The sequence below is a fragment of the Bicyclus anynana genome, chromosome 16 (genome assembly GCF_947172395.1).
Source record: "Bicyclus anynana chromosome 16, ilBicAnyn1.1, whole genome shotgun sequence".
Lineage (NCBI taxonomy): Eukaryota > Metazoa > Arthropoda > Insecta > Lepidoptera > Nymphalidae > Bicyclus > Bicyclus anynana.
This window is the reverse complement of record NC_069098.1, coordinates 10,223,708-10,239,373: the sequence shown is the minus strand read 5'-3', so window position 1 is coordinate 10,239,373 and position 15,666 is coordinate 10,223,708. Positions and strand designations below refer to the sequence as shown.

General features: G+C 35.6%; 2 protein-coding genes across 13 annotated transcripts in view; one reads left to right on the top strand and one right to left on the bottom strand.

The window, feature by feature from the left end:
* LOC112048173 (YLP motif-containing protein 1) overlaps window positions 1–15,666 on the top strand; it is a 36,468-nt gene that overhangs the window by 17,250 nt on the left and 3,552 nt on the right. The window lies entirely within an intron of this gene.
* LOC112048174 (uncharacterized) lies at window positions 55–14,516 on the bottom strand. Of its 4 annotated transcripts, none has more exons than XM_024085594.2 (7): window positions 14,358–14,516; window positions 2,911–3,013; window positions 2,038–2,233; window positions 1,752–1,948; window positions 1,266–1,349; window positions 896–1,146; window positions 55–808 (listed from the first exon to the last, which is right to left on the bottom strand). In XM_024085594.2, the coding sequence occupies exons 2-7, from the start codon at window positions 3,010–3,012 to the stop codon at window positions 682–684; spliced, it is 957 nt and encodes a 318-aa protein (XP_023941362.1). In that variant the 5' UTR covers window position 3,013; window positions 14,358–14,516; the 3' UTR covers window positions 55–681. The 4 variants fall into 4 exon arrangements, with proteins under 4 accessions (XP_023941362.1, XP_052742237.1, XP_023941363.1 ...); XM_052886277.1 differs by lacking the exon at window positions 14,358–14,516 and adding an exon at window positions 3,122–3,150; XM_024085595.2 differs by lacking the exon at window positions 1,266–1,349.

Here is a 15,666-nt window from a genome sequence, read left to right as displayed (position 1 = left end):
TAGTTTTATTGTTGTATTTTTAATAAGGTGAAGAAAAAAATAATAAAACAAGCATTAATTTTGAAATTTTATTTTACAATCACATTCACTCAAGGACGTCCTCAATCACACCATCACAAAAATATACACAATATCGTTACTAACTATCCAGTGACACAAATATAATCATATCACCCTTTACATCAGTCATTAATTACACAAAATTGGCGGAATCACAAAACAAATTCGTTGCCAATTTCCATCATAAACATTAGGTATATTCAAAGGATCTGGATGTTACAATATTTTAAGTTGGAATATTTTTAATATCCTACACATTTGTTGTTTGTTTACTTCTAGAATAAGTTAAATAAATAAATAATTTAAATAAATAATAAAATCTAACGTTATGCAGTTTTTATATACTGTGCGATGGGATAAAATTTATAATAGACTGCCAATATCCATGCATAGTTAAAACGTTTATGAAAAGCGTAAAATTTTTTTAAAAATGTCGAAAGTGTTAGTGGAAAGTTCAATATACCCACACACAGGGATTACTTATGAATTTTTCAATTTTTGAAGCTGACTATAATAAATTTTATAAAAAAGCATAATGTTCCTCTTTTTACGCAATGTTATCCCTTATTGTCATCGTTTTAAAGTTATTCTGAAGAATTTACGTAAAATGGAACTTAAGAATTAAACCTCGTTGCATTCGAGGTAAAGTTGACGGCAGTCTATGCCGGAACGACCACGTCGTCCTGCCTCATAAAACTGATCGAAAGAGCCCGACGATTGTCTCTCCAGAACGAAGCTTGCAGCATATCTACAACAAATGAACAAATTTTTCAAAATTCTTACTAAATCGAACAATTAAGTACCTTTAGGTACATTTTAAAGACGAATAACTTACGTTCCGAGTTGGCAGAAGACACTCTTGGGTCCGATATCGCTGGAACATTCACTGTTGGCGTCGCAGACGTACTTCTGAAGGCATTTGTCATCGTTCGTTCCGAAGGATCTCACATAGGTCTTGAGCATAGCAATACCAGCAAGGGCGGCATCACTGACGGAGTCCTTACGGCCCGCTGAACGAGCTGTTAGCGACCGATGCGATAGCGAAGTCTTGAGAGCGTCCAGAAGATTTACGACGATGTTTATAAACTGTAACAGAAATATATGTAATGAGAAAACCAAGAAGAGTAAACAGTGATGCTAAAAATTTATGCAATATTAATATGTAACTGGAAAATCTAAATGGGTAGGAAGGATAGGTCGCGTACCTCTCCAGCCTGCTTTGCCATGGAGGCGACTTGGTCAGGATCTTTTGCACCGAGCACCGTCGACAGAACCGCGGCCAATATACTCTGAAGCAAGCGAGAAGCGAAACCATCTCCATAACCAAACTTTACTATTTACAAATAAACTAAAGGATCACCTCAAAGACCATTTTAATTTGTTCAATTGTTATCTGTGAGGCAATCCTATGTTTGAAGGTCGTTACATGAAGGTTTCTAGAATCTAATTTGGAATGCCTACTACAGGTGAGGAATGATTTGTTTATAGGTGCTTTACACTAATGGAGTGAAAATTAAATTAATATGCCATAATAACTTAATATGCGATATCTACAAAAAATGGTTAGTGGATCAGTATGTTGCAAATAAATAATTGAAGTATATTTGTACAATAAATTGCTGAATTGAAGTTACAATAATTTATGTTTCTTACATGCGCTAGAGAGAACCGTTTTAATCAATAATCATTACCTGCATTGGAGAGTTTCCGTTGTCAACTTTGTCGATGCCATCATTAGACGCCCCTCCTCCGAGAATGGCAGTCAAGATTTTGAAACCCATAGACACTAAGCTGGCCCAAGTAGACGGCGCTCCTACGTCAGTGTCCAAGTTATCACTCTTGTTGGGTCCGTTACCGCCAGGGTTGAAGATCATATGCATAATCATACCTGAAGATTTAAATATGGTGATTTGTAACTTCGCTAAGTAGGTTGTATTGTGGCTTATAGAAGATTTTATCAAAGGCAATGTTTCTTACCCAGCATGTTTGACCACGAAAAGCCGCCATCCGAAATAGAATTATTTTGTATGTCGTCCAAATCATCTAAGGCAACTTTCTTCAACGCGTTGGGTTTCTCGGCAAATTTCCGCTCTTCGGCTATTTGTTCTCGATGAGGCAGTGGCAATGAATTACTGTAATACTGAAGGTTTTGTGTCCGAACATTGCTTGTTGCCTGAAACGTATCCAAATAAAACGATTAGTAAACTTATCCCCTGTAACAAGTATGTAGGAACAACAATTAAAGTTACAAGACTTCTTACAATTAAAGCTGGTAAGTATATCTATTACTAATAAGAAAAACAAACCATGTAGACTTTGGGACTCTACACCAGTAAGCCTACAAAGTGTGTACATGTTTTTGTACGTAACTGAGTACCTGATTCAAGTTTGGTAAGTAGGTAATTAGTAATTAGGAGCGCAAAAGGTGAGAACAGGTGCTGAAACTTATTTACTAATTGACTGCACTAAGTTTACGATAAATAGTTTATTTTTTTAAATATAATAAAATAAGGCACTGAAGAATAATCAATACATTTTTGTGTATAGTCAGTTCAGAAAAGGTATCTGGTAAAGGTATGTACGTTCATAAGTACTTATCAGCACTTTGGAAAATAGGAAAATTGTCTATTTAACGGCTTATAGACTTACGAATTGTAATTGTTGCAATAGGTGTTCCTACCTAATTACTTTGTCTCGCATCGATGCGATGTATCGAAAACAGCTCTGTGCTACAATTTACAGCCTAAATAACTAAAATTTCTTATTCTCCCCCACTGGCAAAGCTGTGAGTACTTATGAGTAAGTAAGGTATTTGTATTTTAAACAAAGTTTACTATATTCGGGGCTTACCTGTGAGACAAGCGCCTGAGGCTGTGGATAAGCAAGCGTGTGTAGAACAGCGGACGAACTGATGAGGACCAACAGAGTCCAGCCTGTCACCTTCTGATGCATTCTGAAACAACAAAAAAAAAACGGAAATGTAAGTACTATTTAATTCCCAGCTATCGTGGTAAGTACTAAAGGAAGTATTTAATTAAATAAAAAATATAGATTAGCGTACATTAAGCCGTAGTCTCAGTGGACGTCGAGTCGATTAGAAAGTGTTCTTATGAGTGAATAATTCTTCGCTCGGATTGATTGCCCGTGTTCGGAGTTGTTCATAGAAAGTGGCCCCTCATGACGTGTTGTTGTCTTTTTACGAGGATCCAGACTAATTGGAGGAAACCTATTAAAATAATTATTGTATCGGCGCCGTTTGACTGCTTAAACTACTTATTTAAAACGGTTTAATTATAGATTCGTTTAACTTTTGTCATTGACATTAAATGAAAGCGTACCGGTACTTAACGAAAGTGGTCGTTACTTGACCACTCTTTTTTTATTTTAAAATGTTGTTAAGCAAGACTCATTTTGTACGTTTTATGCTAAACTGGCTTGAGGATTTTCTCGACTCAGGTGAAACTTTCTATGCAGTATTATGTTTTATTATTGCAATGCAACGCAAGCGATACGCTGTTTGATCACCTATCCGGTATGGAAGTGTGTTAGCGGTTTGACCGACAATCTCTAATACAGGTGACCCGGTCTTTGCTAACTGTAGTTCGGATGTCAACTCTCGCACCTGTCTTAATGAAGTGTTAACATATATAAATTGATGGTAATATTCACGGTCACGAAAACATCTACCTACAAGATACTACGTGATCTACTTTCTTCGACCTAGCTTCGACTTGTATGGATATAGTTGTATCTATACCAGGAAGTCCGTTTTGTTTTGATTGTTGTAAAGCCAGACATTGTGTGTTTAAAGTTCCTTCAGTTTTGCACACCTATGAGCTAACCATAAGCTCTTAAATCCGTAGCGATTCCATAATGTTTCGACAGTCGCACCCTGAGGCTATTACAAGCTTATGGAATGATTGTTTCGTATAGCGGTTTTGGACGTCATCGACCATTTAATTCACCATCACGATTTCGTATCTGTAACTTACTGACATTATTTACGTCCTTAAATAAGATAGACATACCGAAAAGAATAAATATAAAAATGTACTGTTTCGCAGCCTTTACTTAAGTAATAAAACTGCAACGCAGAAAAAGCATGTAGGTATGTCACAAATCAAGCTTAACGCGTCTCAGTGGAAATGTGCATTTACAAGATTCTCTCGAGAGAAATTTCACTACGACGAGCATACTTCTGCGAGTGAGCTAATGTTTTATTTATGCTCGTCTCTCTTGTAACATTCGCTACAGCTACACTACAGTTAATGTTTATAGTTGAAATGATTAAATAACACACAATTCGACTTTAATTTCGATTTTTTATTGAACCAAAAAGAGCGATAAGAAAATATTACAAGGAATATTGAAGGTTACATCACTCGTCCAAGTGTTAGAAGTAAACATACATAGACGTGGATATTTCTTTACTGGGATTTATATGAATGAGAATTGTGATAATTTCCTATATTTGCGTATAATCGCAACGTACCTAGGTTAGCACCTAATTTGAGATTTTTCCAATTTTAACGACACATTGCACTTTCAGCGTTCGCTTTAACTATGTCCTTATGTCCTGTTGCATTTCCATTATTTTGCTTTATATAGTTCCCAGCTGTAATGCTATTTAAGACGTTAGCTATTAGGTCAGCCTATTTTAACAGCCCACTACACTGCCAAGTCTTCATAGTTAGATACGGAGGAGAATAGTTATAATATAACGTAAAATGAATGTATCACTTTTTAGTAAATAAGGTAGAAAGTATAATTTGGTAGTCTGATCGTTTTATGGTGATTGCAATAATAATTGTCACAGAACCAAATACAACGACCTCCTGACCTAGTGACATTGCCCAGGCGACTGAACTCAAGTGCACTGCGCGGGAAACCTCACTTTCAACGAGGCGGATGTCGCCTATATAAAACCGCAAAACTTCGCCACTGTTGAAGTTCAATTATAGTACATGAATATTTCTTCATGTTTAGAGGTCGCAGATAGCGACAGACTTAGCAAATTTGTATTCATATTGAGTCGTTGATTTTCCGCGGTTTTCGTCCACACTTTGCGCCTATAGGTTACTCTGTTATCCTTTGAAGTTGATAACCCTGTTGGTTAGCAAATGTCCAGAGAGGGCAGGCCTTGTTGCGATAGCCCCTAAGATTTATCTAGTATTTACTGTGTTATTGACAATGAGTTATTTAATGCTGAAAAAGTTAAACAATCGTACCTAGACAATCGGTAGTTGTTGTTTTGTATGCGGTAACAATACAGCCTAAGCAGACAAAGACAACGACAGCCAAAGTAGCCTCATTGTGTCCCAAGTCACCCTCATGGGAATTCCAATTATTGGAGACCTTAGGTTAAAATACACGCCAGCAAGTGGTTATTATCAGAAACCTAAAAAAAATATTGATACATTTGATAGCAACCATGCACTGCATCAAAGAAATTGACCAAAATAAGATTTAACACCTTTGCTAGAGACTAATAACTTGTCTGGAATGTGTTTTGCAAAACGAACGGCTTATATTTCCAACAAGCACCACGTTGCTTGCAAAATTATTTAAAAAATCCAAGATTGTCTTCACGTAAGATGTAGAATATATTCGCAACGTGTCATTGGGTGAAAGCATCGCTAGCCAACATGTGCCACTATTGTGGAAGGTTAACGTTTATCTAATTTCGGAGCGAAGGCTCAAGACCTGCTATTACGGCTCGGCAACCGGCTAACTCGCTCCCTACTTTCATCGGAAATTCACCGTGGAAAAATAAAAGTTGACAGTTTCACTCGTGCACTTGAGCGATTTCATCATCTTTAAACGTAGGTACCTATGCAACTAGAAAATCTTGTCCTATTTCTTGATTCTCTAGTAGTAGGTACTGTGTTACTTGTACCTTCGTCTTTTACAAAGTTTGACTTTGTGTTTCTAAGTCAGTCGAAAAACGCTCCTGCATCGTATTTAATTTCAACTCTTATTTTTTTGAACCATTGGAATTAATATCCTATCATATTGAATTTATTCTAACGAATATTGATCTTGATCTTGTTGTTGATGGTGTATTAGATATTGTTTTAGAATAACTATATTAGCATATCTCGCAAATTTATATTTCTCTAAGCCATAGAACTACCCCACTACCAGTGCTTAGAAGTTCAATGCGAATTTAGAAATGACAATATTCATCATCCATTTCAGAGATTAAATAGCATTCTTAGAAGGTTAAACGATGTAGAGCCTCTTCAGCGTGTTAATTTTTTAAATATTCAGGTGCAGTATTGTTTCACTTGTTTCTCGGTTTTACGTTTAATGGTAGTTCTTTAGATAGACAAACTATATCGACCCGCATGAAGGAAGGAAAAGCGATGCTCATTGCATTTGGATATGCTTAAGATTATTATCACTTGGACGCGTGAATGATCTTGTGTTACATAAAATGGTCAATTGTTTCTTGCTTTTGACGTTTTTTAGGTAGAGAAACCATGTAGAGTCGCATGACGAAAGGAAAAATGTCTTACAATTTAGGCTGTTTTCGCAAATACAACTTGGCTTCCCACGTTTGTACCCTTAGATCTTTTAAACTATGCAGCTGATTGACTTGATAACTGAGATTTTAAGAGGCTGTCAACAATATATAGGATGATTCAAGAAGAAGCTATATACGTGTAGTAGGTGTAATAAGTAATGTCATGGTTCAGGGTTTCCACGCGGACGAAGCGCGTTCGGCTGTTACATAAAATGTTTACTTGTTTCTCGGTTTGGTTGTTTTTCGCTAACCGTCTAGCGGTCCGACGCTCCGCCGCTTTCTAAAGCGGTTCGCAAGTCCGTCCGTGCGTGCTCACACGCGGATATGAAACACCAACTGATTATTCAGCCGTGGACATATGTATTACTTATTTAGTATTTGTTTTACAAAGAAACGGTGATATATTCTAAAATATTCAGTTATTAGCGAAATAAAAGAAAATGCATTGAGTACTTGGTATTTGAATATTTTCTACTGTCTGCCCTTATGTTTTGCCCTAAAAATTTTATCTAGATAATAATTATTTAACTGTTTATTCTTTGAAATTTGTAAGAAATAAATGAGTATTATTTGTTTATTACAATTATTGAAAGATAATCATCTAATTATCCGACTGAGTCAGCAGATGGGTTTTTTTTAACTTTACTTTATAACGTTTAGGTACGATGTGTTCCCACTTTCCTGTATTTCCTTCAACGAGTAACCCGAAATCTTGATGTTTATCTTACTAGTAGGTAAGTTTAAGTGAGAGAGAGTTTAGATCAACTATATTTATTTAGATGAAGAGTCTGATAATAATGGGCAATCACCGATCTAATATGTTGTGTGCAATCCAATTATTGTAACAATACGTAATCAATCGACACATCGATATCGGACTAAAGAGCATAAAATGAGAACACCGATAGCAGGAGTGTAAAAGCGATGCACAAATCTTATCGATCGGTTTAAATGTATCGATTGGGCTAACCGATCGAAGCCAATTGAGTGTATGAAGAAGCATAATTATATCTATCTACCCTCAAGTGAAACTTTCACACATTTCCCTACATTGTTACCTAACTACTAGATTATAGTTTGACTTTAGAAGTCCGTTTGGCATTTGATGTAATGTTATGGTCTACACTTCTACAGTATAGACAAACGATAACTTTCTGCTTGAATATTGTTAAATGGTCATAAACTAGCTGAGTTTGTTGTGGACTCCGACCAAGGCGCGTTTTGAAACCCTCGTTATGTAGTCAAAAGTGCTTGTAAACTAAGCTTACTTGAAATACTTAAATGAATTTTGAAGTGGACTTACAGATGAAAATTTGTCAGTAGACAATTCCAACGCCAAACGCCATCCTTTCGTCGTACCACCACATCGTTCCCGGAGTAGTTTATTATTAATCTTTGTTTTTACCGCAGCCACTGTTGACTTAAGATTGAAGTGTGAAGACATGCAATCGATGTTCCACAAACGCACAAGTGTTCCGGCAGAGCCGTTACGGTGTTCGTGAAGTGGACCAAACGGTACATCGGTTCAAGATGCACATGTTTAATCGATGTTTAGATTAACATTTTCGCAATCATTCTATATCTAGACTTCTACGCTAATCACATTAATATTAAAAAGGCTAAGGTTTGTGTGTGTGTGTATGTTTGTTCCTCCTTTGAAATAGAAATTGATTTTTTCTGGATTAACACATAGGCTACTTTTCATCCCGGAAAAATCCACGATTCCCGCGGAATTAAAAAAAAAATTATACGGTCGAATTGAGAAACCTCCTTTTTTTTTGAAGTCGGTTAAAAAACTGAATTCTTCGCGGATGAAGTCGTGGGCATCCGCTAGTAGGTATTATAAAGACAAATCGGTTTTAAAGGGCAAAACACATGTACTGAATAAAAGACTATCAGGTCTACAATTCCCACCAATAATATTCCAACAAACCCTCTAGTGGCAGAGAATGAACCTTGAACGAAGCCCGGACATGTGGCCATGAATGTAGGGTTGTAAGGAATGTGAGGTTGTAGGGGATAACCTTTAGATATACTGAACCGAATTGGAAAACACTTTTACCAATAGAATGCCACGTTATACAGGAAGAAATTTTTTTTAGTGCGGATATTTTTATATTTTGTACATAAACAAAATTTAATGATCACGTATTTTTTCTTTTTTTTTTAACTCAAAAATAATAAAATTATCGTTAGCTAAAGTTATTTACTTTTGAACAGAATTTTAGGGTCACCCTATTGTGCGTTTATTTTATTTTCGTTTGATACCTAAAGGACGTCACCAGATCACTTTTAAGCTGAATATATCTTGTTTAGTAATAATATGTACATTATTTTGTTATTTTAGAGACATAAATTAAAAAAAAAAATTACATAAAATGTATCGAACTGTTTGTAGATTTATATTCTATTAATGATACAGAACCACGAAAAAAAATATCCGCACTAAAGACCGAATCACCCTGTATATGAGTGTTAGGCTTCATATTTTTATCACTTTAAATCAAGATTCATTTATTTCAAGTACTCAGGTTTAGTTACAAGCACTTTTGAAACGTCAAGTTTGACAATTGATCAAGACCACAGGTTCCGAAGGCACTAGGCAGGTTTTGCTAAGAAGAGCCGGTAATAAGCTTAACAGTTGCTGTTGCTAAAATCATCATTCTGTACATTGTTTTCATTATTATTAGATACATAAAATAATTAATTCTACTTTTCTGTGGAGATAAACTCATTTGACCCAAATCGTAAATCGTTCTAAGTTAATTAAAAAATTAAGTTGTATTTAGATTTAAAAGTAAATTCATCGTCATCTAGTGTTGTAAATTGTGATAAACTTTTATAGTAGGCCGTTTATTTCGTCGAAATACTTTCGTTACTCAACCGGCGGTAAATTACTATAATATACCTCTCGCGTCGTCACAACTTTCACTTTAAAGTTTTTTGGACATGAAAGGAATGAATCAGAATGGTTTACGAGCTGCGGGGTGAGGAACTTGTTTAGTAAAGGTATTGTTTGCTTTCTAAAAAATGTTATGAAAGTTGTCGGCATCGTTCAATGTTGAGTGACCGCGTTTTTTTTGATCGAATTGTCCTCTTATTTATATTTATATTACGTGAGTTTTGTGTAATACTTACTGTGTGCTTATGAATATTTGGTAGAATGACAGCGTAATAAAATTTACATTTTTATCCAAAATTTCTCATTTTGGACTTTTTATAATTGTATAGAGATGCACTCTATAGTGTATAAGCATGTTCATCAAAAACATAACACTTAGGTATAACATAGTCCTTATCCTACAATAAGTTTTGCCTAAGAAAGTATGTCGAAAAAATTCGAGGCAGTAGGCAATGATTATTGGAACAAACTCCATAGCAAGTGGCTTATTTTAATTGTAATTATAAGTATAATTATATTACTATTCCGACCTACTTTTAATGATCTTTACAACAAAAGGTACTTTGAGGTTATCCAAGTATTAAAATGCATTAAAACATTTTGAAAAACTGGCTCGAAGGACCAAAAACAATAAAGTATCAGATTCGTATCTACCCATCATAAATTAAAATAACGGGACATTTAGTTAGTAGCCAAACATCAAAGTTACGTAACTTTCATGTTAGCCACCCAAGAACATAATAGGCAATTCTACTACGTAATTTGTTAGACCATACGAGAAACTTGTAGTCAATGGCTACACGCGAACTGTATTCACCATTCGGATAGTGGCAGCTTTCATCGCCACTTTCGACGCAATTCGCGTACGTTCCATGACTTTTAATTAGTTATAAGTTGTAACGTATGTAATTAGCTTTCCGCTAAAACTGTTAAAATATTTATTAATTATTAATTGTATAAATATTGTTATACAAGTATTTAGTAGATCGCTTTGTGTTAGAGAAAATATCGCCATAATTTTTTTAAAATTAAAAATTCTTTCATCGATGAAAAGCTACGATATATGCAAGAAATAAAGTTATTTTTATCCCTTTGTTCCTACGGGAATGGGAACTACGTGAGTGAAACCGCTAGGGGTTTGCTAGTTATGTATTAGTAACAGAATTTTTTGGTTTGGAAAATAATTAGTTTTTTGTTAAATTCCTGGATATTTTAAATTTTCACTCGTGACCATTTCGAAATTGCATATTCAATTAGATAGCTAAGTAATTTTGGGATAAAACTCAAATCCAAAAAGCCCTAAGATAAATTCCTAGGTAAGTAAGTAAATGGGATAAAAAACGTTTAATAAAAATACTAAAAAAGACTTACACAAGTATATGAAATTGAAATCATTCATAGAAACACAATTTTTTATTGAAAAACCATGATTGAACATTAACGCTTAATAAAACTGCACTTATTTTACATGAACGAATTTCACTGATTTTCATAATATTTTCAGTAAGTGAATTGATTATAAAATGCCTACTGAGATATGAGTAATAAGAACGTAATGTTATTTTAATTTTTAAGTTGTGTTAATAAATTAAATATACTTACAAAATAGATAATTAATAAATGAAAAGCTCTGGAAATTTATTTTTGTCTTATCTGAATTCCCAATGTGATAAGTAATACTTACAATTAAATTTATTTTAATAGGATTGTTCAATGTTCATTTTAGTACGTCGCCAGTTAAAAATAAAGTAACCGTTTTGTAATCGAGTAAATGTAATGTTGGTAGGTAATTAAATTGAACTGAAATTATGCAACAATGTATCAAATAGAATTATGTATATATCTTTAATAATAACAAAATTAGGGATGACTCAATCGACCATAAATATTCTCTCCCTTCAAATTAGGTAAACAGGAATGAGTACCACAATAGTCCAAGGGCCAGGAACGAACTCATGGACTCTACGGACGCTGTAGCTGTAGAGCTATTAGGCTATTGCAAATATATATCTATATCTATACTTCTATACTAATATATAAAGCTGAAGAGTTTGTTTGTTTGATTGAACGCGCTAATCTCAGAAACTACTGGTACAATTTGAAAAATTCTTTCAGTGTTAGATAGCCCATTTATTCAGGAAGGCTATAGGTTATATATTATCCCCGTATTCCTACGGGAACGAGAACCACGCGGTAGAAACCGCGCGGCGTTAGCTAGTGTAATAATATTTTTAAAACATTGGAGTTATCTAGATTGCGTCGAACTTTACATTTACTATGCTATCTATAGCTTCATTACGATTAAATCTAGAAAAAAAGTTAAGTCAGAGTGCATCTTAAAAACTGTGTTGATCACATAAAAATCGGTTGATTTTTGCCCGAGATATTACATTTCCAAAAAATGAAAAAAAAAAACAAAGTTCAAGTAGCTTATTGGACTACATTCTGGGGAACGTCGGCACGTAAATTGGCTGTTAACGTTTCAAAATGAAATTCAAAAAATTATTACTTTTTAAACTTATGTTCTCAATTATTAACAGTGACTTACAAGGGGGCTTATCACAAGCTATTAAAATCGTTAGCGATTCCATGTTTCGGTATTTCGTACACTGAGTCCTTATCGCAGGATGTTTTCCTATAGCTATTTTGGATATTTTACGGCCTCAATGGCGCAGTGGTATGTATGCGCGGTGGATTTACAAAACGGAGGTCCTAAATTCGATCTCCGGCTGGGCCAATTGCGATTTTCTTAATTTTTCCAGGTCTGGCTGGTGGGAGGCTTCGGCCGTGGCTAGTTACCACCCTACCGGCAAAGACGTACCGCCAAGCTATTTTGCGTTTCATTACGACGTTTAGAAACCGAATTCGCACGAGAGTTAAAAAAGCGATGCGTTAAAAGCCAGCGTTGGCGAGCATAGCGTATAGTATTGGAAGGTCTATTTCCAAAGCCCAAAATTGAAAATGCAACACTGCTCGATAAAAAAGCGTCGTGTTTAAAAACGCTGTCATGTGAACATACTTATACATACTTGGGAATGCATCTGTTGTATATGAACGCTTTTTTTTCCGTCTGTTAAAAAGAAGCTCGTGCGAATAAGGGCTAAGTAAATAAAGTAGGAGGGCTAAGGGCTTTATTTAAAAAAAAAAGTGACTGTACCTATAAGTTATTGTAGATAGATAGGTAACTATTATTGTTGTAGTAAGCGAGTAGGTACAACAACTAAATCACCATCTTTTGTTTTGACGGAGCACGTCTAATTCAGCTTTGAATGCGTATTTTCATATTTTAGAAAGTGAAGGTTTAAATTTACATATGTAAAGTTACCTCTAAGTATGGTATTACCTTCGAGATGTTTAAACTATGAAATACTCGTGACCCCTACTGTCTATTGTTTTCTCAATGGTCACCTTTTGTATGAATGAGACTTAAGAACAGACAATGAATTACGTTAAAAACGACGAACGTAATTGTGATACATTTTAATTTAAATTACATTTAATTAGCGGATCCGACAAACGCGCCCGAACGTTGACCTATCTATACTAATATTATAAAGAGGTAAATGTGGTTTTGTAGGGGTAAGCTCTGGATCTCATCATCATCATCATTATCGACCCATATTCGGCTCACTGCTGAGCTTGAGTCTCCTCTCAGAATAGGGTTAGGCTAATTTTCCACCACGCTGGACCAATGCGGATTGGCAGACTTCATACACGCAGGGAATTAAGAAAATTCTCTGGTATTCTCACGATGTTTTTCCTTTACGGTTTGAGACACGTGATATTTAATTTCTTAAAATACACACAACTGAAAAGTTAAAGGTGCATGCCCCGGACCAGATTACAACCCACAACATCCGGAATCGGAGACAGAGGTCACATCCACTGGGCTATCACGGCCCATTCACTACTGGAAAGCCATATTATTTGTGAGTGGTATATTTTATCTCCATATCCTCACGGGAATGGGAACTACGCGGATGATACCGCGGGGTGTCGGCTAGTCTACTGTGCTATTGGACTGACTGGCTGACAAGACTTAGAACCAGACATACTCATTTTATGAAGGCTAAAAGTTTATCAGACCATGCTCCATAGCACTCCGAAACTACTAAATGAATTAAAATTAAACTTGAAAATAATAATTTAAATAAATAAATAAAATTATAATATTCCTTTTGAACTACATGAGATTTTACCAAAGTCCATACCATAAAATTAAGATAATTTTTCCATAAAAAGGTGAGGAAAATTTAATCGTGCTTCGCCGTAGCCTAATTACTACCCTATGGGCAAAGACGCACCGCCAAGCGATTTAGCGTTCCGGTACGATGCCGCGTAGTAAATGTCACATGTAAATCGCGGTATAATAAACTTGTATATCTTTCAAGAAAGAAAAAGAAAGAAAAAAGCCTGCTTCTATCTTAGTACATCAAGTGAGATCGCATACAACGGATATTTAGTTATAGAATAAAAAAAAATGGCGACTTTAAACACGATTTATAAATTCTTAAACAAAAGTTATGGTCCAAAGTTATCATGGGCACTTTATATCCATATCTTGTATGTATATCTTGGTTTATATTTGTTTCAACTTTCTCCACGCAGAACGTCGAAATATGTCTCGATATCAATACCTACTTTCACAAATGATGGCGCACCTAAGCGGTTATGGCGGGAAAAGTAGAATGCGGCACATTTTCAAAATTCCGTTGTATTATTTTTGAGCGGCATTATTAAACATCACGGGACCACTTTCTTATTTAAAAAAAAAATCCAGAAATCGCAAATTGTTACATCGTCCACTGAACTTTCACCGGCATCTTCAAACCACTTCCTGAAAAACCTTTAACTTCCAAAATCTCTTACCTTATCTCTTTCCAAAGGGCAATATCACTAAAATCACTGAACACTTATCGATGTCTTCCACAAGGTAGCTAACTGTCACCGGTGAAAGTGCGTGTTGCTAGTGCGAGAGTATAACTTGCAATGAGCGGCGCGCCTTGAACTTCACATTTATATATAAGATGACCCAGTTACGATGGATACAACTAACTGTGCTAGTCGGGCTTGGGTCCAACCTGCCCGTCCCGTTGTTCGGACCCTGCGATCCTGTGATCCTTGTCAAGGACGCCTGCATTCATTAAGCAAGGGACCGAACGTGTTGGCCAGCCAAACGCTTCCGTTATACATTCATGTCTGTACGGCTATTTGGGTTACGTCTTAATGAAGTTACGTTAACTATTTTTTACTGTCTATCCGTACTAAATATTAAACTACAGATATACGAGTATTTTATTGTAAGCTAGCGGACGCCCGCGACTTAGTCAGCCCTTAGACCTCTTTAATCCAGCCCTTATAGTAGTATCGCTGTAAAAATGGAGTAACTTCTCCCGTTTTCCTAAGTTCGTTTCTCTTCATTGCTCTGCTCCTATTAATCGTATTGTGATGAAAAGTATACTATAACCTGCCCAGGAGTATGAAGAATAGTTATTATCAAGTTTAGTTAATATTCGTCAAGTACTATGTTTCTATAACGAACATACAGACAGACAGCCAAAAATTACTGATTGCATATTTGTCATCACTAATCACCTGCTGATAGTTATTTTAAAAATATATTTCATGTACAGAATTGACCTCTCTACAGATTAATTATAAGTATAGATCGTAGTATCTAAAAGTGTCAAACCAAACAAACTCAAAGTCATTCTAGGCCTACTAACCTGCATTGGATCTGAGACTTCAAATAGTTATTTGCATATAAAATATCTTAAAGGGAATAACCCAAAACCTGCAGTGAGCTAAAACTAAAATCATTTGTTTATTTCAAGAAGGCTTACTTTAGAAACACTTTTAAAACGTCAAGTTTGACTATTTATAAAGCCTCTACCCTTGGGGTCCCAAAGTGCTGGAATGGCGGCCCCGTACCAGAAAGCGCAGGTCGACCCTCCACCAAGTGGGCTGATGACATCAAGCGAGTCGCAGGTATTCGCTAGATGCAGGCGGCTCAGTATCGTGATGTTTGGAAGTCCCTATAAAAGGCCTATGTCCGGCAGTGGACGTCTGATGATGATGATGAAAGACTCTACCACCGCACCGGTTCGAATGTCCGTTTCTGCTGAGAAGAGCGGGCAATGAACTCATCAGCTCTTTTAAAATTCTAATTGTATACCAT

Coding starts and splice junctions, on each gene's coding strand:
- LOC112048174 (XM_024085594.2), bottom strand. CDS start 3,012: ATGCATCAGAAGGTGACAGGCTGGACTCTGTTGGTCCTCATCAGTTCG. Junction 2,234..2,910: donor CTCAGGCGCTTGTCTCACAG/GTAAGCCCCGAA, acceptor GATACGTTTCAG/GCAACAAGCAATGTTCGGAC. Junction 809..895: donor GTCTTCTGCCAACTCGGAAC/GTAAGTTATTCG, acceptor CATTTGTTGTAG/ATATGCTGCAAGCTTCGTTC.